At 43.7% G+C, this 20749-nt stretch overlaps 1 protein-coding gene across 11 annotated transcripts in view; it reads right to left on the bottom strand.

Annotated features, from left to right (window-relative positions):
* The window catches only part of FERMT1 (FERM domain containing kindlin 1), a 55556-nt gene extending 45796 nt beyond the window's left edge, over positions 1-9760 (bottom strand). Inside the window, exons 1-5 of one of the 11 annotated variants that reach the window (XM_077951250.1) lie at positions 8742-9754; positions 6706-6846; positions 5285-5413; positions 4876-5047; positions 1376-1609 (exon numbers count right to left, since the gene is read on the bottom strand). In XM_077951250.1, the coding sequence (XP_077807376.1) occupies positions 1376-1609; positions 4876-5026 (385 nt within the window). In that variant the 5' untranslated portion in view covers positions 5027-5047; positions 5285-5413; positions 6706-6846; positions 8742-9754. Of the gene's footprint in view, positions 1-1375; positions 1610-4875; positions 5048-5284; positions 5414-6705; positions 6847-8741 lie in introns of those variants that run through there. The other 10 variants (XM_077951247.1, XM_077951249.1, XM_077951252.1 and 7 more) reach the window with 10 other exon arrangements.
* Between the last annotated feature and the right edge of the window lie 10989 nt (positions 9761-20749).

Genomic DNA, 20749 nt, shown 5'->3' with positions numbered 1-20749 from the left:
ACCTCCAAAAAAAAAAAAAAAAAAAAACTTTACGTTTTTAGTTTCAGCTATGATGTGTGCTTCCAGTCCACTGTGGTGTGTGGAATATAGTATTTTATTTAATCATTTAGTTTGTTTTCAAATCCTCATTAGAATATTATCAAAAACACAAGGTATCCTCATGCTTGCCATTTGCACACCAGGGACAAGATTGCAACTTACATTCTGTAATGAAAGGTTCCATTCATTTGTTCACTCAACAGTTATTGTGTGCCAGGCATTGTGACTGGAGTGAGGAATGCAGAAATGCTCAGGAAATGGTTTCTGCCCTCACCCTATTTCATCTACCATACCAGCCCCCACTGCCCAACCCTGGCATTCCCAATCCTGCTGATGCTTTTTCTCTTTTTTTGGGGGTACTATCCATCCCCTTTTAACCTCTTATATTCTTTTTTAACTTGTTACATTTATATGTTAAAATTTGTTACATTTACATTTATTGGTTAGTGTCTGTCTCTGCCTGCTAGAATGCAAGCTCCAGGTGGCAGGGATTTTAGCTCTGTATTGCTACTATATCCCTAGCTCTCACCACAATGCCTGGGACACAGTAGGTGCTCAATAAATATTTGCTGAATGAGTGAATAGTTTATGGCTTAATGGGAAAAATAGATTACTCACTATATATCACTATATATTATCTATTCTGGGTTCAAATGTTGATTTTTGATTTTGGGACCAATGAATATGCCTATAATACTTTCAAAAATTATAAAATGAGAATACCTTTATGGTGTGTTTCCCTCCCTTTATGGAGTTTTATAAAGAAAAATTGGTTTGGGTAGTGTTGTCTTTATGACTATTAAATTATAGGATACCAAATCTGTAAATAATTAGATTTAAGTTCACAATTAAGTATACTTTTCTGCTTAATCACTTCGTAAGTGATTTTTGTGGACAGAGTTATTTACTTGAGCCAGGTATTAAGCAATTAAGACTTTGGAACACCATTATCTCAAAAACAATAAAGACACATAACTCTATGGTGATTAAGTATTTAATACAATTCTTTTTAATCTTAAATACTGTACAAAATGTTTGAGTATAGCTTGGATCAATAAATGGGGAGGGCAATCTTAATGGTTTATCTTGTCTATTTACAAATCTCTTTTGGAATAGTTTTAAGCTTTGTGGAGATGCACCTGATTTATGTCAATAATGTTCTACTTGGCTTAACTACACTTAAATGGCTGCAATACCCAGAAGGGCTTAAGCATGTGCTTCCTAATAGGTGAATGTTCTCTAGCCAATTGCTTGAAGTAGGCAGAATGCACACATAATTTTCCTGTCTTCCTTTACAAGAGTCTACAGGGCACAGGGGCCCTTCCTGGGTACTTACTCAGGATTTTGCAGATATCACTGACAGCTTTAAAAACCACAGCTGAGAAGCTGACTCGCAACCTCACCATCTTCAAATTCGGCAGGCGAAGGCGCAGCATTTTATGCTGAGGGGTGAAGAGAAGCTTTGCATCTGCCTGGACCCCATATTTGTCCAGGGTCCAGTGGGTTTTCAGAAGCCAGCAATGCTTCTGTTCCCACCAAAGAGCAAAGTCTGACCAGTCTTGGGATATGTCTGCAAAAATGAAAACACAACTAAGTAAAATGAGAGAGAGCCCAGCTTGGAGGGTTCTGGAGTTGCAGAGTCAATTTCATTGTGTGCGAAAATGTAAACCAACAACTGATCTTCAGTTCCCCATGGCCTTTTACAATCCAAGGCTCAACAACTTTTGGCTTCTTTCCAAAGTCTCTCGGGACAACATAGGGACTGGGATAGCATTAAGAGAAAATACCTAATGTAGATGACAGGGTTGATGGGACAGCAAACCATCATGGCACGCGTATACCTATGTAACAAACCTGTATGTTCTGCACATGTATCCCAGAACTTGAAGTAAAATAAAAAACACTTAAAAAATCAAATAAAATAAAAAATTTAAAGATAAAATAATTTAAAAAGAAAAAAAATGATAGGGCTGGGTGCTGTGGCTCACACCTGTAATCTCAGCACTTTGGGAGGCTGATGCAGGCGATCACCTGAGGTCAGGAGTTCGACACCAGCCTGGCCAACATGGCAAAACCCTGTCTCTACTAAAAATACAAAACTTAGCCAGATGTGGTGGTGGGCGCCTGTAATCCCAGCTACTCCAGAGGCTGAGGCAGGAGAATCACTTGAAACCAGGAGGCAGAGGTTGCAGTGAGCTGAGGTCATACCATTGCACTACAGCCTGGGCAACAAGAGCAAAACTCTGTCACTGTGTCTCAAAAAAAAAAAAAAAAGAAAGAAAAATAGGGACTAAACCTTACCATCATTTACGTTTAGCTACTGTGGAGGAAAAGAAAAATAAACGTGTTCACAATGAATGCTCAAGTTCTCTTCGCTAAAATCTCTCTGTGCCATGGCCCTTTCTGAGAAGGCTGAAAGCATCTGACTTTGTTTAATCAAGATTATTTCTGTTATAGAAATGTATCCTTATACCACTGTGTCACAAGGGAGTAGCAATAGCCTCCAATCAAAGTCCACACAGAAGTACGGTACAATTGACATTTCATTCTTCTCAGTAATGTCCAACTCTTTATCAGTACCGCCATATCCAAAGTGTCTAAATTGAAGTCAGAGTTAAAGTATTTTCTCCCTCTCAATGTTAGCATCAATGTCAATCTTTCCCCTCCTTTAACGTTGGTATTAAAATAGAATCTTTCCCCTTCATCAATATTGGAGTCAATTTTTAGTCTTTTATTTTGCAAAATGAAGAGCTACCAGTATCTTTGTTTTCTTATTTTTCTTTAAATGTTTTTTCTTTCTCTTTTCAAATTAGAAACTCTCTCTCTCTCTCTTTTTTTTTTTTTTTTGAGATGGAGCCTCCCTCTGTTGCCCAGGCTGGAGTGCAGTGGCATGATCTCAGCCCACAGCAACCTCCGCCTCCTGGGTTCAAGTGATTCTCCTGCCTCAGCCTCCCAAGTAGCTGGGATTACAGACGCGCGCCACTGTGTCAGGCTAATATTTTTTTGAGACGGAGTCTCACTCTGTCACCCAGTCTGGAGTGTAGTGGTGTAATCTTAGCTCACTGCAACCTCTGCCTCCCGGGTTCAAGCGATTCTCCTGCCTCAGCCTCCTGAGTAGCTGGGATTACAGGCATGCACCACTACGCCCAGCTAATTTTTGTATTTTTTGTAGAGACAGGGGTTCACCATGTTGGTCAGGCTGGTCTCGAACTCCTGACCTCGTGATCCACCCGCCTCGGCCTTCCAAAGTGCTGGGATTACAGGAAATTTTTGTATTTTTAGTAGAGATGGGGTTTTACCATGTTGGCCAGGCTGGTCTTGAACTCCTGACCTCAGGTGATTCACCCACCTTGGCCTCCCAAAGTGCTGGGATTACAGGCGTGAGCCACCGCGCCCGGCCAGAAAACGCTCCTCTTAATGCTGTTAGTAGAAGCATAAATTGGCACAACTATTTTGGAAAACCTTATTAATCAGCATTTTTTTCTCTGAGTTATACCACCCAACAGAAATGATCACTGAAAGACAGGTGTTATAGCAGCTCTGTCTGTAAGTGCATGAAAATGGAAACAACCAAATGTCCATTAAGAGGTAAATGGATAAATAATTGTGGCACATCCATACAATGGACTATTATATGGCAATGAAAATGAACCAAAACAATATGCAACAGTATGGATAAATCTCACAGACATAATGTTGAGTGAAAGAAAGTCGATGTGTAAGAGTATATCCTTTGTAATCTCATTTGTCTAAAGTTCAAAATCAAGCAATGATTCCTGTGGTGATAGAAGTCAGGATAGTGGTTATCCTTGGTGGTAGTGACTGGGAGGGGTCAGGGTATGGGGCTTGGGTGGGGAACAGGTGATGTTCTATTTCTTGATCTGAGTGGTTACAAGACTTTGTAAAATCCATTTAACTGTTTATAATAAGTGAAGCCTTGTTTATGATAAGTGAATTTTTCTGTATGTATATTATATGTCAATAAGGACTTACTGAAAAAAACAAACAACAAAAAACTATCTTGCTAGAGCAAATGAAAAGCCAGCATCTAAGGCCTTAAATAGAAGGTAAAAGAAGCACAAAGAAAATAGAATGTTATTAAATTCTAGGTTGACAATATTGACTCCTGATGTGAAGAGTGTAACCCTGAAAATTTCTTTCTTTGTTTAAACAGGGAGCATAGTAAATGGTGGATAAGTGTTAAAAGACTCCTCAGCACCAATTCATCACTAAGCTATCAAGTATTTACAGAGAATTAACATAGTAGTCTAATGCCAAGCTACCTAAAGTCACATTAGATGTCACCAGTGGATTGGGTCCCATCCCTGTTGAAGTCCAGCACTGTAGCTACTGGGAACTTTAGCTTGCCACCAAAGACTCAGGTTTTTTTTCCCCCCCGAGACCGAGTCTTGCTCTGTCACCCAAGCTGGAGTGCAGTGGCGCGATCTTGGCCTACTGCAACCTCTGCCTCCTGGGTTCAAGCGATTGTCCCGCCTCAGGCTTCCAAGTAGCTGGGATTACGTGCATCCACCGCCATGCCCGGCTAATTTGTGTATTTTTAGTAGAGATGGGGTTTTGCCATGTTGGCCAGCCTGTTCTCGAACTCCTGACCTCAGGTGATCCTCCCACCTCGGCCTCCCAAAGTGCTGGGATTATAGGTGTGAGCCACGGCACCCGGCCTGGGCTATTTCTTTCTCTCCTCTGGGATGAGGCATGGGGGATTGCTCTCCAGGCCATTATAAGATAAATGATCGGAAAAACCTAGACCAGCCATTAGTGGTGATGCAACAGACAGGGTTTCAAATACAGAGAAATCATAAAGCAAGAGTAACTTACTGATCTGTTCTACTAACTTGAGCATCACTCCCCCGACATGAAGGTCTCCAGATACTCTCAGTGTGACGTCTTTCTGCTGCTCTTCATTGGGATGGTCAACGCGGACCACAAGCTCCCAAGAAGCAGATGTAAAGTCAGTGGATGACAGCATTGTGGCAGACGCTGGTGTCTGCTGAACACAAAGACAGACATAGATTGGAATATGGGAAGGAAACGGGACGTGTCAGTAGACTAGCAGAGCCAAATTTCTTTTTTGTTTTGTTTTTTCATTGTAACCTCCTCTTCAAAACACTCTGCAAGGTTCCCGGTGCTCCAGATATTAAATTCAGCACCTTAACTTTAAAGACAAAAAGTTTTATAAAAATGGTCTCAAACCATCTGAATTTATATACTTCATTTTTCCACTCACCCACTCCTCCAAGACTACTTGGCTATGTATTTTCTTTGTCCACTCAATGCTTCAATCTTCATTTTCTCTCTGTTGACTTCTTTTGCCCTTCTCTCAACTATTCTGGCAATAGGCAATCTTCTATGTTACCTTTTAAAAAATCAGTTTTATTAAGGTATAATTTGCATGTAATAAAATGCACAGATTTTATATACTATAGTTCAACATGTTTTGTTGTATGCAAATTATACTTCAATAAAGTTGATGTTTAAAAAGGATGTCGTTAAAGCCTCTTATCTTTAACATCTTTAATACATGTCTATTATTATATTCCTCCTACAAAAATTTATATCTTCTTGTAATAAAGCTCAAAAAATAAAAAAAGCAAAATAATTCCTATTTCAGTCATTATAATATATAGTTTTACTTTAAATGCATATAGATTACAGGTCATTAATAATTATTGCCATGTATTTGATTTACTTATTGTTCTATATCATATAAAAATTGATTATCTAAATTCACCAATTAAGTATTTGGATACATCTTTTTTTTTCTTTTTTTTGAGATGGAGTCTCGTTCTGTTGCCCAGGCTGGAGTGCAGTGGCGTGATCTTGGCTCACTGCAAGCTTCGCCTCGCAGGTTCACGCCATTCTCCTGCCTCAGCCTCCCGAGTAGCTGGGGCTACAGGCGCCTGCCACCAAGGCAGGCTAATTTTTTTGTATTTTTAGCAGAGACAGGGTTTCACTGTGTTAGCCAGGATGGTCTCGTGATCCGTCCACCTTGGCCTCCCAAAGTGCTGGGATTACAGGCATGAGCCACCGCGCCAGGCCGTATTCGGATACATCTTTGGCAAAAGATTTAAAAACAGGAGTAACAGATATAAAAAGCTCACTCTTCAAAGTGCAGATGGAGGTGTGAACTTCAAACCCGTAGTTTCCCCCTCATTGGAGAAGCCAGCAGGAAAGAATGTTTACAACTGAAATGTTTCAGGGGGTAACAGGAACACGGGAATCCAAAATTGGCAGAACTGAAATAAAACTTGAGATGTCAGTTCTCTCTTATTTTTAAACAGAAATAATGCTACTGCTCCTGGCCGTTTTAAACATTTAAAGTAAAAATTATTTAAATGATAATGAGTCTTTTTCACTTTACCATGTAAATCCAGTTTATGAGAAATTCATGTTTCCATAAAGCCTATTTTTGAGAAACATCAATGCACTCAAACTCCTAAGAAAGGGCTCTTCTGAGGGTGTATCCCCATTTATCTGCATTTTAATAGGATCCCCTAGGGGGATATTTTTTGAGCTTTATTTTGTATTTTTAGCCATTTGAGTACAAGAGGCTGCAGAAAGAAAGGGGGTAAGGGGGCTCAGGAGCCACTGGTGCCCATCAAAGCCTCCCAACCTCCAGCTCCCCAGCCTTAGCCCTGGAGCACCCACCTCCTTTCCAGGAGCCTGTAGTGTCCTACGGGATCCTATTAAAATGCAGATTCTATTCAGCAGGTCGAGGACAGGCCATACATTTCTTAACAGACTCCAGATGTTGCTGGTCTGTGGCTATACTCAGTTCCTCCCTTCAACCTATTTAGAACAATATTAAACCAGGGATGACGGTAATATCTGAGGAACATTACTTTTAATAATAATTAAACAACCAGTGTCATATCTGTTCTGTGTGTTCATTTGAAACAACTCATTTGTAAGCATAAAAGAATCTCAAAATACGCCACACAGATAAATTGAATACTGCAAATCTGAACAGATTTAGGACAGATTTTATGGGTGAGGATCAAATTTAAGAGTTCAGAAGTAGCTCCTTATGTTTTTGGTTTTTTTTTTGAGATGGTCTTGCTCTGTCGCCTAGGCTGGAGTACAGTGGCACGATCTTGGATCACTGCAACCTCTGCCTCCCGGGTTCGAGCAATTCTCTGTCTCACCCTCCCAAGTAGTGGGGATTACAGGCGTGTGCCACGATGCCGGGCTAATTTTTGTATTTTTAGTAGAGACGGGGTTTTGCCATGCTGGCCAGGTTGGCCTTGAACTCCTGACCTTGTGATCCACCCGCCTTTGCCTCCCAAAGTGCTGGGATTACAGGCATGAGCCACCGTGCCCGGCTGCTCCTTATGTTTTTATAGTCAGAAGCATGCAACGATGCAATGCGTCTCCTCCCCGTGTACAGAGATACACACAGAACCCTCTGCATGAGGAGTGCCATTTAGTGACTGCATTAGGCCTAACTGCTTGCTTCTGTCATCATCAACTTCAAGTATCATTTATTACCTACTGACTGTATGATGTGCTCTGTGTTAACTCCTGTCTTCTGTTATCCCTTTATCATCCTCCCAGCAATCTCATTTAGAAATGAGGAAACTCAGCCTCAGAGAGATGAAGCAACTTGCCCGAGGTCACAAAGCAAGTTAGATGCTGGAGCCCAGACGGAAATCCAGGTCTTTCTATTTCAAACTCTTATCCACCACACTGGGAAACCATTCTGATAATGTTGCAATGCCAACATGAAAGAAAACTCCTCAAACTACATGAACTCAATTCTCAGTAGCCTTTACTAAGCATTTCTATCAACACAAATCTTGTGCAGTGAGGAGACAAAAAAAGAGACCCTTTCATCGTCAGACTCATAACTTGGCATTGAACTGTTCGACTTTATGATCCTTACAATTTCTCAAATACTATGATTATGAGGTCTAGTTATTTAAAATGTTTTGTATATAAAGAAACTAACTTTTAAAGGTGATTCCTTACGGGGCAATCCCATATAAGGTCTTTTCTTTTCCTAACCTGGGTGATCAAAACACAACTCATTTAGGCTATAGATGCTGATTCCCCTTACAACAAAATGCAGGCTAAAATTAGCCAAGCAGGTTTTCCTGCATTCCTTTCCTATCTTTCTGCGCCTTCATTTTTGAGTGAATGTCTAGTCTGCAGCAAGCTGTTACTTGTTAAGGATAGCAGCAAACTTCAGCCGGGAAAACGCATCTAAGGAGACCAAAACAAGAAGCAAAGCTACCGGCAGAGTGAAACTCAACAGCCCTTCACCGAAAATCAAAGAAAGGAAAGCAGGGAAGGAGGGCTGGAGGGATGGAGAGCAGGAAGGAGGAAAGATGAGGGGGAAACAGTCCCCGACCCTTCCCCTGGAAGATCTGAAGGTGCTTGGTGTTCGAAGGCCACTGAACCTGTCTTTTGCCAGCTCTGCAGGATCCTGGGGAGGATGTTGGGTGGATAAGCCTGCCCCTTACTCCCATTAAGGCAGCACCTGCGGCTGAACTGAAAGTTTATTTTGCGGCCAGATGCAGAGGGCCGGAGAAGGTGGTCACATCCAGACGAAATTATTTTCAATCAATAGCCATTTGAGTACAAGAGGCTGCAGAAAGAAAGGGGGTAAGGGGGCTCAGAAGCCACTGGTGCCCATCAAAGCCTCCCAACCTCCAGCTCCCCAGCCTTAGCCCCGGAGCACCCACCTCCTTTCCAGGAGCCTGTAGTGTCCAGCCTCGCAGTCGCGCACGTGGAGAGCTGCGTCCCTACAAACTACCCCGGGCCAAACCGAGGAGCTGGCGCTGGCGAAGTGGGGAGCGGGGGGCGCTCGGTGGCGGCGGCTGCTCAGCTAAGGCTGAGGCAGGTGAGGGCTGGAGCCAGGGCGCGCAGGCAAAGCTGCCTTGGGACCGCCCGCGGAGGCTCGGTGCCGGCCCCCAGCCTGGCGCGGCGTGCCAGGTGCACTGCACGGCCCCCAGCGGCCCGGCTGAGGGCAACGCGCGGCGGGGCAGGCGAGGGCACGCCCAGCGCGGGCCTGCTAGGTCTAGCTCCCGCGGAGAGGAGGCGCAGTCTGCAGATTTTTAAGGGCAAAGGGTGGCCGAAGGGCTGCTCTGAGGTGAGAAGGCGGCGAGAACCCGGAGCGCACGCTCACTATCTGCAGCTCCTCTTGCGATGTCTCATCCTGCCCCTTCAAGGCAGCCTCCAGTTTCCCTGTTCCCCCAGGCCCGCCGGGGACTAGCCCAGATGATTAAAGCCGCGCCACTTCCCCTCCTTTCAGGCATACCCATCCCTCACACCCCGGGGTTTGTCCAGGCGCAGGAGACTCCAGCCTCCCGGCTAGAACAGCTTGTCTCCCTTAGAAAGAGCCCCGGAGCACCTGTGGTCTGCGAGGTGGTGGCAACAACAAAAAGATTCGTCTCTGAGTAAGAGGATGATGTCAGTCTCCAGAAGGCTGAGGCTCCCGACCCGGGAAGACTCCAGGAGACCCAAGGGCAGGCTGCATGCGGAAGTCTGGGCCACACCTGGTGTGGCTCACCTCAGGATCACCACCGGTCCCGCCGGTCGCCTTCCTGTTGTTGGATTTATTTTCAAAGAGGGCTGGGGCCACCCAGGAAGGGTGGGTGACCTCGGCAGTTTACACAACCTCCCCAAGCTTCCTTTGTTCATTTAATGCACATTTGTTGAGTGCTTACTGCTCTACAGGTCTCCGGATGGGCCTGGGCTCCCAGAATACTGTGGTGAATAAAACAGACATGGAAATGTCAGTTTCCTCATCTGTGAAATAGGTAGAGAGATAGAATGCCTGCCATCCCACGGAGGAATTTCACGCAATATAATACAGGCTTCAGCGATTTGCATTAAAAGGCTTGTGAAGACTTAAATTTTAATAAAGAAGTTATAAAATGTAAAAGTTGAATCTCTGTTTTTGCTTCAACATTACCATATTCAGGAATTATTATGGTTTGAAAGTACATTTAAAAAGGTTAGTTGAACACTGTTGGCAAATATAGGATATTATAATTAAAATAAAATCATTAAAAACTTGAAACAGAAAGTCTTCATTTGGTAGAGTTTGTCGACGACGGGAAGTGTCATCTGGTCCCACTTCCCTACCTCTTAACACCATGAGCAAATCTGCTCTCATCTGGGTAGAAAGTATTTAACGTTTGCTCTCTGAAAACCCTGCTCATGGACCATTAGAACTTAGACTGTGGTCAATACATGCACACACACGCACACACACATATGTATATTGTTGTTTTAAGGTGGAGTCTTGCTCTGTCCCCAGGCTGGAGTGCAGTGGCGAGATCTCGGCTCACTGCTGCAACCGCCGCCTCCCAGGTTCCAGTGATTCTCCTGCCTCAGTCTCCCGAGTAGTTGGGACTACAATTTTTGTATTTTTAGTAGAGACAAGGTTTCATCATGTTGGCCAGGATGATCTTGATCTCTTGACCTCATGATCCACCTGCTCGGCCTCCTAAAGTGTTGAGATTACAGGTGTGAGCCAGTGTGCCCACCCTGTGGTCAAGATTTTATGTGTGACCTTGAATTATGGCTCTATCTATTTATACCAACATGGGCTTTTCTCTTCTCAGTTGAAAATATCTGCATTGTGCTAAAGAATTCAACTGGTTTTAAGCTTTCTTCTTGGCCTAGGTTAATTTTTAAACTTTTAATTATATGTAGTGACTTGTGTGTATATAAATGTGTATTATATATACACACACCCATACATATACACATTATATATAGATAAGAGCACAAATCATGAATGTATAGTTGATGAGTTTTTGCAAACTGAACACACCTGTATACAGAGTATATAAAGACAGTAGTGTATAAAGAGTGCCCAGTTGAAGAAACAGGACATCACCAGTCCTCAGAAGCCCCTTAGTGACCCCTTTTAGTTATTCCTTTCAGTTTTGATCACCGCTGCCGGCCCATCCCGCTATCCCAGGCCCAGGATAACCATTATCCTATCTTCTAACTCCTTAGAGGGGTTTTGCTGGTCTTTGTACTTTATATAAATGGAATCAGACCATGTGTATTATTTCGTGTCTGGCTTCCTGTGTTCAACATTATGTTTGTGAGTTTCATCCGTATTATGTGTCCTAGGCTTTTTTTTTTGAGAAAGGGTCTTGCTGTCCCCCAGGTCGGAGTGCAGTGGCACTATCATGGCGCACTGCAGCTTTGATGTCTCAGGCTCAAGTGATTCTCAGCCTCCCAAGCTGGAACTATAGGTGTGCACCACCACGCCTGGCTAATTTTAAAATTTATCTTTTGGGGAGACAGAGTCTCACTTTGTTGCCCAGGCCGGTCTTGAACTCTTGGGCTCAAGCCATTCTCGCATTTTAGCCTCTTAAAGTGTTGGGATTGCAGGCGTGAGCCACCATGCCCGGCTGTCCTAGGCTTTTAATTTAATTTTATGTTTTACTTATTACACGGTTACTATTGTTCATATGACACAGGTCCAACCCATCCCCTAAGATACTGGGTTAGAAGTGGGTTAAAAAGTATATCCCGAACTTCAAAATTTTATACATATATATTAAAAAAATGCACACCCTTTGCCCCCTTAAAAAACAAGCGTTCACTGAGTCTGTTGTTTAATTCATTCATGCATATTAATCACCAATGGATTATTTATTCACTAGTCACTGTATTACTGTGAACTAGACACCATAATATATGTTGAAAATCCTCAGATTAACTGGGCACACACTTTATCTTCGAATGGTAGGAGGGATGCTAAGGAATACTGAAGAAGGTGACTACTTCTGCCAGGTGTTTGGAGTGGTAGGAAATATGAAAAAAGGCTTCAGAAAGGAGATGATGTTTGAGATGGAATTTGAAACATTGGATAAGAGCTTCATAGTTGCTCATAATAACCTGAAGTTTCTAGAGAACTGTTTTAAGGCATTTATATATATATATATATATTTAGTTAGCAGATAGTTGTGCTTCAGGAAACAAAAGGGTGGAAGACAAAGAGAAGCTCTGTCTCTTGACTTTGAAATCTTATACATTCAAGGTGCAAATATTGAAGAAAAAGAGACCTGTTTTCAATTACCCATACACTGATAAACGCACCTTTGAACTAGTACCTTCAAAAAGGTAAATCAACTGGGTGTGGTGGTTCAGGCCCATAATCCCAACACCTAGGAGGCCAAGACAGGAGGATTGCTTGAGCCCAGGAGTTTAAGACCAGGTCGGGCAGCATAAGGAGATGCACATCTCCACCAAAAATAATAATAATAATAACAATAATAAAAAGTATGCAATGATCTGTGCAGCAAACACCATGGTACATGTTTACTATGTAACAAACCTGCACATCCTGCACATGTACCCCTGAACTTAAAGTAAAAGTTGAAGAAAAAAAATTTAAAAAATAATAGACATTAGCTGGGTGTGGTGGTATACGCCTGTGATCCTAGCTACTTGGGAGGCTGAGGTGGGAGGATCGCTTGAGACTGGGAGATCAAGGCTGCAGTAAGCCATGATTGCACCACTGCACTCTAACCTGGGTAACAGAGCAAGACCCTGTCTCAGTTTAAATAAAAAAAAAGTAAGTCACATCATGTCTGGGATATGGGTAGATTAGACTGAATGAGAGATGTGGCCATATTCCATATTCACTGAACAAAAAAGGGAGATAAATGAGTAAAGGCCTTTGAAAATCTCGGCTACTTTAACTTGTTAAGCACAAGTGATTTTTTCCTCTAGCACCTTTTCACTAAAAATTCTGTAGAGTTAACTTAGGTGGAATAAGAAAGCTGCTTGAGGGAGAAAAGAAGTGAATTTTTTTTCCTGATTGATGGTTTTGATGAACATTTACCCAATATAAAGTTCTCTATTAAGTTTTCAACTTATAAACCTGCTAGATGTCTGATGACTTAGAAATGGCAACAGACACCTAAAATATATCTTTATTTGCATTGAGTCTTTGGCACATACAAAATGGCAGCTGTGTTCACATGTGCAGAGAACACATTTTGCTCAGTGCAAAGAGGCAGAATGTGCCTATTATTGCTACACCCTCCTCCCCAACTGGATGGATAATGAGCACTTTCTATGCCCAGGCAAGTTCTAAAGTTTTCTCCTTGCCAGGGTGAAAAGGGTGTGTCTCAATGTACTTACAGGGCTGAATGAGAAAGAGCAAAGATGAGTAAAAATGGCTTTGCTGGGGGCCGTGCTGGAGCCCACCTGTGAGAATGAGAGAAGCAAGAAACACAGTGCCTCTCTCCTTCCTTCCCTCTTCTCCTCCATCCCCTGTTCTTCCTTACATTGCATCCTTCTTAATCAAAGGGTACAAGGGAGTATACACTGATAATTACATCTTCCTCCCATCCTTGATTACTGAGTTCCCTTCCCTGGAGATAATAGTTATCTGTTTCCTCTGAAACCGTCCAGAGATAGTCTGTGCATGTAGACAATTTCTGCTTCTTATGCAAGTGATAGTAGTCTATACATATTGTTCTGCATTTTGCTTTTCTAACTTGAAAGTATCTTGATGATTGTAGCAAATATCAGTCATATTCATGGCTGCCCATCATCCCTGGAATGGCCTCCTTAATATTTGTGGAAATCTTTATGTTTTAATCCCAGTCTAGAAGTCAGAACTCAAATTCCCAACCTTGCTTGCAGCCAGGGCTCAGGCCTATGACCTAGGCTGTATCATTCAGATACACTCAGGCATGACTTTAATTTGGGAGTGAGTGAGGTGCAGAGACGGGATGTACTTGGAGCTTCCATCTTTTCTGGTGTGAGTGGTGTCAGGAATGAGTATGGTGGTGGTGGTGGCAGTGGCGATGGTTTTCTGGAGGCTGCAAGGTTAAATCCCAAGGCAGAAGTGATGTCAGTGCTAGTGGGTGGCAGTAGCAGGTGCAGTAAAGTCAAGTTCAGATTCTTCAATGGTGACTCCCTTCTCGTGTTAGTCCTATGGCATCATTTCAGACTCTGTTCTTGGTGCTTAGCTCCAAGCCCCTTTCTCCTGCTGGCCTGTCAGGTTATGTCCACTAGGACGGAGCAAGACCCTGTCATCTGTGATGATGATGATGATGATGACTTGCCTAATTATTTTTCTGTTTAAGCTAGCCATAGTGGATTCTTTGTGCCTAAGAGCTCTTACTGACAAAGAATGTGGTACCAGAAGTGGGATGCTACAAGGAACAACACTAAAAGTAGAATTGACTAAGTGCAGCAGGCAGGGCTTTGAGCAAGGAGGGGACACACATTACAGGCTGGAAAGCTGGTGACTCTTGTTATGCAGTGGCAAAATTTTGCTTCAACTACAAAATTTTGCTTCAACTACTATATACAATTCTTGAAGATGCACACTGCAAGCTGGGTGAGGCTGTGATAAGAGGGGAAATAGTGGGGAGCATTCCGAATGTTGGTTTATGTTGATGATTTCTTGCTCTTTCAGCAGTCTTGATAGAGCAGCTATACCCAGACCAGAGTCTGCCAGCTGACAAGAGAGGTAAGGAGAGAAACTGCTTTGCCAGGAGAGGCCGTCTGCTGTAGCTGGAGGTCCAAGTTGACCGAGAACCCATAATTTGGGCTGAGAAAACAAACTACCACTTTATTCAAACCAAAGCTGGCATAAGTAGCTATTGAAGGCAAATGAATAAAACCCTTATTATAATAGCAATATTATGAGAGTAAATGAAAGAGCCCGTGTATGTGTAGCATGCCTTCAAAATGCTATTGTGATTTATATTAATACATTATTATAATTATTATGGGTGTCTGCTGCTGTCTATATTTCTACCTGACTACTGGGTTTAGAATATGGATACAACTGCTAGCATGGTTGCTTTGAGGGCAACTCAGGTTTATACTTTTTGTAGCCCAGCAAATAGTTCAGTATGCTTTAAATAAAGGCCGGGAAGTAAGGGCAAAGTGAGAGATTGGAATGTTGTTCCCCACTTTGACATGCCGTCTACACTGGAATTACACATTCATACCTTTCACCACGGGACTCTGTAGCTCCTCCCATTGGAGTGGAGTACACTTCCCTGCACCTTGATTTTGGTCTTGGCCATGTCTTTTGGTTTGGCCAATGAGCAGGTGTGATACAAGCAGAGGCCTGAAGGATTTGCTCGTGGTTTTGGTTTGCTCTTCGATACTCAGCCTTTCACCACGCGAAGATTGCCCTGCCTTGAGGAGATGGTTGATTCTGGAGGTGGGATGGAAAAGCACAAGATGAGTCTGGAACACCTTGTGATGCCAGTCAATGAAGATGCCCTTGAAAACCCACAGGGAGAATGTCAGAAGGACACGGGAGGCACCTGCAAGGAGCTCCTAAGGGCCAGTCTGGGACAATGGGAGCAGAAAAATATTTAATGGTAGTAATGGATTATAGCCCATAGAATAGAATAAATATTCACCAGCCCCCCTAACATACACAAAAATGGGATCCCAGCTAGGTTTTATTTAAACATTTTTTTCCAAGTTTTGAAATGTTAAGTGACTGGTTTGAGGCCACCCCGCTAATAGATGCCAGATTTGAGATTCAAACCCCGCCCTAATGGCTCCTGCGCTGGAGCTGCTCGCACTATGCTGCCCACAGTCTCCATCCTACGGACATCTCTGTGCGAGAGCAGGAACAAGAAGACGAAATGTTGCCTTGCTCCACCTCTGCTGGGCACAACATTAGAGGTGACTCAGTGTTTTTGCTACCAACTACAGAAGCACAGTGAGTACTGATTTTGGAGCTACAAATAAATTTTACCTAGTAGGTAAATTCACAAATATGAAATTTTGAGTAACGAGGACGGACTTTATGGAGATACAGATTTAACACCCAGAAGAAAGAGCAAAAAGAATTAGAAATAGTTGCCTCCGGGGAATGGGAGGCTGGATGGGAAGGAGAGGGGTGTGGGACTGTTTAGAATGAATAATTTTTCAAAAATATTTGATATCCACTCCCTCTCCCAGCCCTCCTCCCCTCCTCCCAGTGGGCTGGTGAGAAATGTAATTTGTCATTATTGGGTCTCGCTTTCCCAATCTCCAGCATCTCAGGAAGATCCCAATTTTACTTTAGAAAAGTCAGAGCTTTCTGGAAGGGGTCTGTGGACTCCAATTCCCACTGGTCTCTGAAAGTCTTCGTCTTTTCTAAGCGCTTACTTGAAGGAAGTGTCTGTTTTTCCTTCTGATCCCAGTTTGGGCCTGAGTCTTGCACTGTGGCTCCCAAGGCCACCTCCCTCTCATCATGGTTCTGGGAAGGAAATGGTTCCTGGCATGGGGCCATATCAACTGTGTAGTAGAAATTGCAGATGGCACAGTTGCTTCCAACTGTGGCATCCCAGGGGGTGGGTGTAGGGGTGGAGGTGGGGGTTGGGGGCAGAGGGGGATGAGCTCAAACCTAGAGTTTTCTAGCTCACCCAGGCAGCGTTCAGCAATTACCGCTTGTAAGCACTCTCTATGTCTCTGGTATAGTGCCTAGTTCTTTGCATACATTATCTCATTTAATCCTCATAACCTAAGAGTCATTCCTCATCTTACAGATGAGGAAACTGAAGCTTAGGGAGTTTAAGGAAATTGCCCAAGGGCACCCAGTTACTAAACGGCAAAGTTAAGATTTGAATTTGCCCCCATTTAACTTCCAAACCATTGCCCTCAATGGCTCACAAGATTGTTTACACACACACAGTCTCGTTTGCATATTTCCAATTCTATTTAGTTTAATAGGTTGAGTTCCCACAGCTTCTGAAACAGTGTTGCTATTGTGAGGGCATCCCTTCCTCTCAGCATCACCAAGGATGGTGTGTCCTTTGTTGTCTTCCTCTTTGTTGGGACTGTTCCTTCCATCTGGACTGCCCTCCCCCTTCCTTTCCTCTTGTAGAATTCCTACCCATCCTTTAGGAACCAGCACTGCAGGGAGGCTATGGCAACAACAGCTGGAGGAAGAAGAAATTTTAACTTTCAGTAAAGATTGACATTTTAATTATTACATTGAACTGGACTAACCATTACCAAACTGAGATTTTTTTCTTTTTTCTTTCTTTTTTTTAACGACCAGCAGTGTCCGGAGCACTTTTCATGATCTAAGAGAGCCCAGATGTCTCATGAAAGCTACCCCTGGTTTTCATCCAAGGAGAGGAAAATAAATACCCCTTCTCCTGTCTCAAAAGGCAGAAGGGTAAGCAAAATAGCTTTTTTTTTTTTTTTTTTTTTAATAACACTGCAGGAGTGTTCCTTGGTCAGTGTACTGGTGATAAATATATTTCCATAATACCTAATGTAATGTGGAGCTTTGTCTTGTTTGGATATAAATGATTTATCTTACTTCCATTGAGCCTATTTTTTTGAATTATCTCCATTTTTTCCTCCAATATAAGGCTGTGCTAAATCTTTGTGCATGTGCTTAATTACTTCCTTAAAACAAATTCTTAGGAGTGGAATTACTTGGTTAAAGATTATGTGTATTTAAGAAGTTTTGGTATAATTGCCACATTTCTTGCCGAAAAGATTGTACCTATTAATATTCTCTCCAGCCACGGGTCAGAGCTCCTCCTCTAAGATCAGTGTATATTGTTAGCAGACACTGCCTTGTATTAAATATTTGGACTGTGCCAAGTGCTCTACCAGGCCCTTGGGATACTGCTTTTGACACGTAAGTGAAACTGGGCAGGAAGACATAGGAAACAATTGAAAATAAAGTATTGATAATGTATGTGGTTATTGCTTTACAGCTTACAAAATATTTTCAGGTACCATAGTTCAAGGCTTTTCAAACTATAATGTGCATATGAAGCCCTGGGGGAGTTTTTTTTTTTTTTTTGTAGGTTTATGTGGCCAACTCTGTCTTAAGAGGGTAAAAAAACAAAATGAAAAGGAGCTTATGATAAGGATATGGAGCTATAGCTCACAGAATCAAGGAAAACCTTCCAAGTAGACTTTGGAAAGCACAGGAACCAAGGCAAGTTGAAAATCCAGGGAGTCCCCTCCAGGCACCTCTCTGGAGATGAAGGGGCTCCATATGGTTTCAGGATTCATGTCTGTTATCGGTTGAATTTTGTCCCACAAAAAGATATGTTGAAATCTTAACCCCCAGTACCTGTGAATAAGACCTTATCTGGAAGTAGGGTCTGTGCAGATATAATTAGGTTAAGATGAGGTCATACTGGAGTAAGGTGAACCCCAATCCAATATGACTGGCATCGTTATGAGAGGAGAAGAGATTGAGACACACAGGGCAAAGCTGGCCATGTGGTGACAGAGGCAGAGACTAGGGTGATACTCTGTAACTGAAGTAACTCCAGGGACTGGCTGCAAACATCAGAAGCTACAAGATGGAGGAAGGTGTTTTAGGCAGCTTGGGCTGGTGTAAAAAATATCATAAACTGGATGGCTTATAAACAACAGAAATGTATTTCTCACATTTCTGGAGACTGGGAAGTCCAAGATCAGGGTGCCAGCAGGGCTGGGTTCTGGTGAGGGCCCTCTTCCAGGTTGCAGACACTGCCTTTTTGCTGCATTTTCACACGGTGGAAAGGCAGTGAGTTAGGTCTCTGGATTCTTCTTTTTTGAGATGGAGTCTCCCTCTGTTGCTCAGGCTGGAGTGCAGGGGCGCAATCTCAACTTACTACAATCTCCGCCTCCCAGGTTCAAGTGATTCTCCTGCCTCAGCCTCCTGAGTAGCTGGGACCCGAGGCATGCACTACCATGCTTGGCTGATTTTTGTATTTTTAGTAGAGACGGGGTTTCACCATGTTGGCTAGGCTGGTCTCGAACTCCTGACCTCAGGTGATCCACCCGCCTTGGCCTCTCAAATACCTGGGATTACAGGTGTGAGCCATCACACCCAGCCTGTTCTTTTTCTAAGGGTGCTGATCCCATTCATAAAGGCTCTGCCCACATTACCTCTCATTTCCAAATACTATCCCATTAGGGATTATATTTCAACACATGACAGCAAACATCCGGTCGCTAAGAGAAGAATTTTCCCCTACAGGTTTCAGAGGGAGCAGGGCCCTGCTGACAACTCCATCTTGCAGTTCCAGCCTCCCGAAGTTTCTGTTGTTTGGAGCCACCCAGTCTGTGGTCTTTGTTACAGCATCTCTGGAGACAAACAGTATCCCTCTGCTCCAGGTTCAAATTCCAAGGAGCAGACATCTGAGGGGCCCAGCTTGTTCTCATGCACGGGATCATATTTGCAGGAGTGAGTGGTTCTCCATAGGGTAGAGAGGTTGTAGCCAAGATTAGGGAGAATAGGTGAAGGCAGCAAGAACAGGAGATGCCCCAGCACCAACCCACCAACCCACGTGTGCTGCTGGAGCCTCACGACCTGGAATGATGATTGGGAAATACACAGGCTCTTTCTGCTCCATGGGGTACTCTTTGGTCCAAGTCCCATATGACTGGAAGTGCCAGTGGGTGAGTGGTTGTTCTGTGCCTTTGAAGCCCTTTCTGGCTCCTTTTCAACTGCCCTGACTCAGGCCTGCTCTATAATGAGGAGCTTTCCCTCCCCGACTCCTCGTCCTGACTCCTGGATCCCTCTCTTCCTGCACCTGTGTCACCAACTAAGGTGTCTGAATGAAGAAGATAGTGTGGTGAGGCACCTGCAGGGATACGTGGGCCAGTGTGGCAGACCACGTTCCCATGGCACCCCCGTTCCCTCATGCCCACGGCTGTCAATGGCGAATATTTGCAGCTCTCTGTCTGATGGGGTCTCTAGCTAGGAAGTTTCTTGGCTTAAACGCAGAGCAGGCCAAAATACTGGGGCAATTAACACTCCCAGGAGCGGCCCTTAGCCAATGAGATACAGCAGTTGGTGAATCAATACCTAGCATCCTTGTCCACAGGGGGAACAACTTTGAGACTAATTCTTCACAGTTCCCCAGAGTTTCCTGGAGACTGGACTCCAAGGGTCCACTGCAATAACCTGCTCATGAACACACCTGTGACTGGCTTCTTCCTTTCCCTATCTCAGTTCCCCACCGGCTTCAGGTGCTCCCTGTGATATGGTTAGGCTTTGAGTCCCTATCCCAATCTCCTCTTGAATTGTAATCCTCACAATCCCCACGTGTGTGGGAGAGACCAGGTGGGACGTAACTGAATCATGGGGGCGTTTCCCTCGCTGCTGTTCTCGTGATAGTGAGTGAGTTCTCACGAGATCTGGTGGTTTTATAAGGAGCTTTTCGCCTTCACTCAGCACCTTTCCTGCTGCGTCGTGCAGAATGAGCCTTGCTTCCCCTTTATTTTCTGAGGTGATGGTAAGTTTGCTGAGGCTTCCCCGGCCATGTTGAACCGTGAGTCAATTAAGCCTCTTTCCTTTGTAAATTACCCAGCCTTCGGCAGTTCTTTATAGCAGTATGAAAATGAACTAATACATCCTGGGATGAGTCACCTCCCAAATACGCTTTGAATTCTTGCCTCAGGGTCTGTGTATGCGTGGTCTACCACCCAGTAACCCTGCAGTGGTGCTGATGTGCTTTGCCACAACTGCTGAAAAGCACAGAGAAAGTACTCGCCTGTATGAATGTGCCCAGTAAGGGCTTCAGAACGCCCTGCCCCCTCCACATCCCTCACACTGACTTTTCTAAGAGATAGGCCAACATAACTATGGTGCTGGATATGAGGTAGCATGGACCCTTTATTTTAACAGCCCCCAGCTAAATTGGGGTTCCAATACCAGAGCACTTAGCAGCCCTGCCAGGAAATGGAGGGGAGCTGAGCATGGGTGTCTACACGTGCTGTGCACTGGATA

This window comes from Macaca mulatta, chromosome 10 (assembly GCF_049350105.2).
Source record: "Macaca mulatta isolate MMU2019108-1 chromosome 10, T2T-MMU8v2.0, whole genome shotgun sequence".
NCBI classification, from domain to species: domain Eukaryota; kingdom Metazoa; phylum Chordata; class Mammalia; order Primates; family Cercopithecidae; genus Macaca; species Macaca mulatta.
Note: the sequence above shows the minus strand (reverse complement) of the source record. Positions and strands in the feature narration are given on the sequence as shown.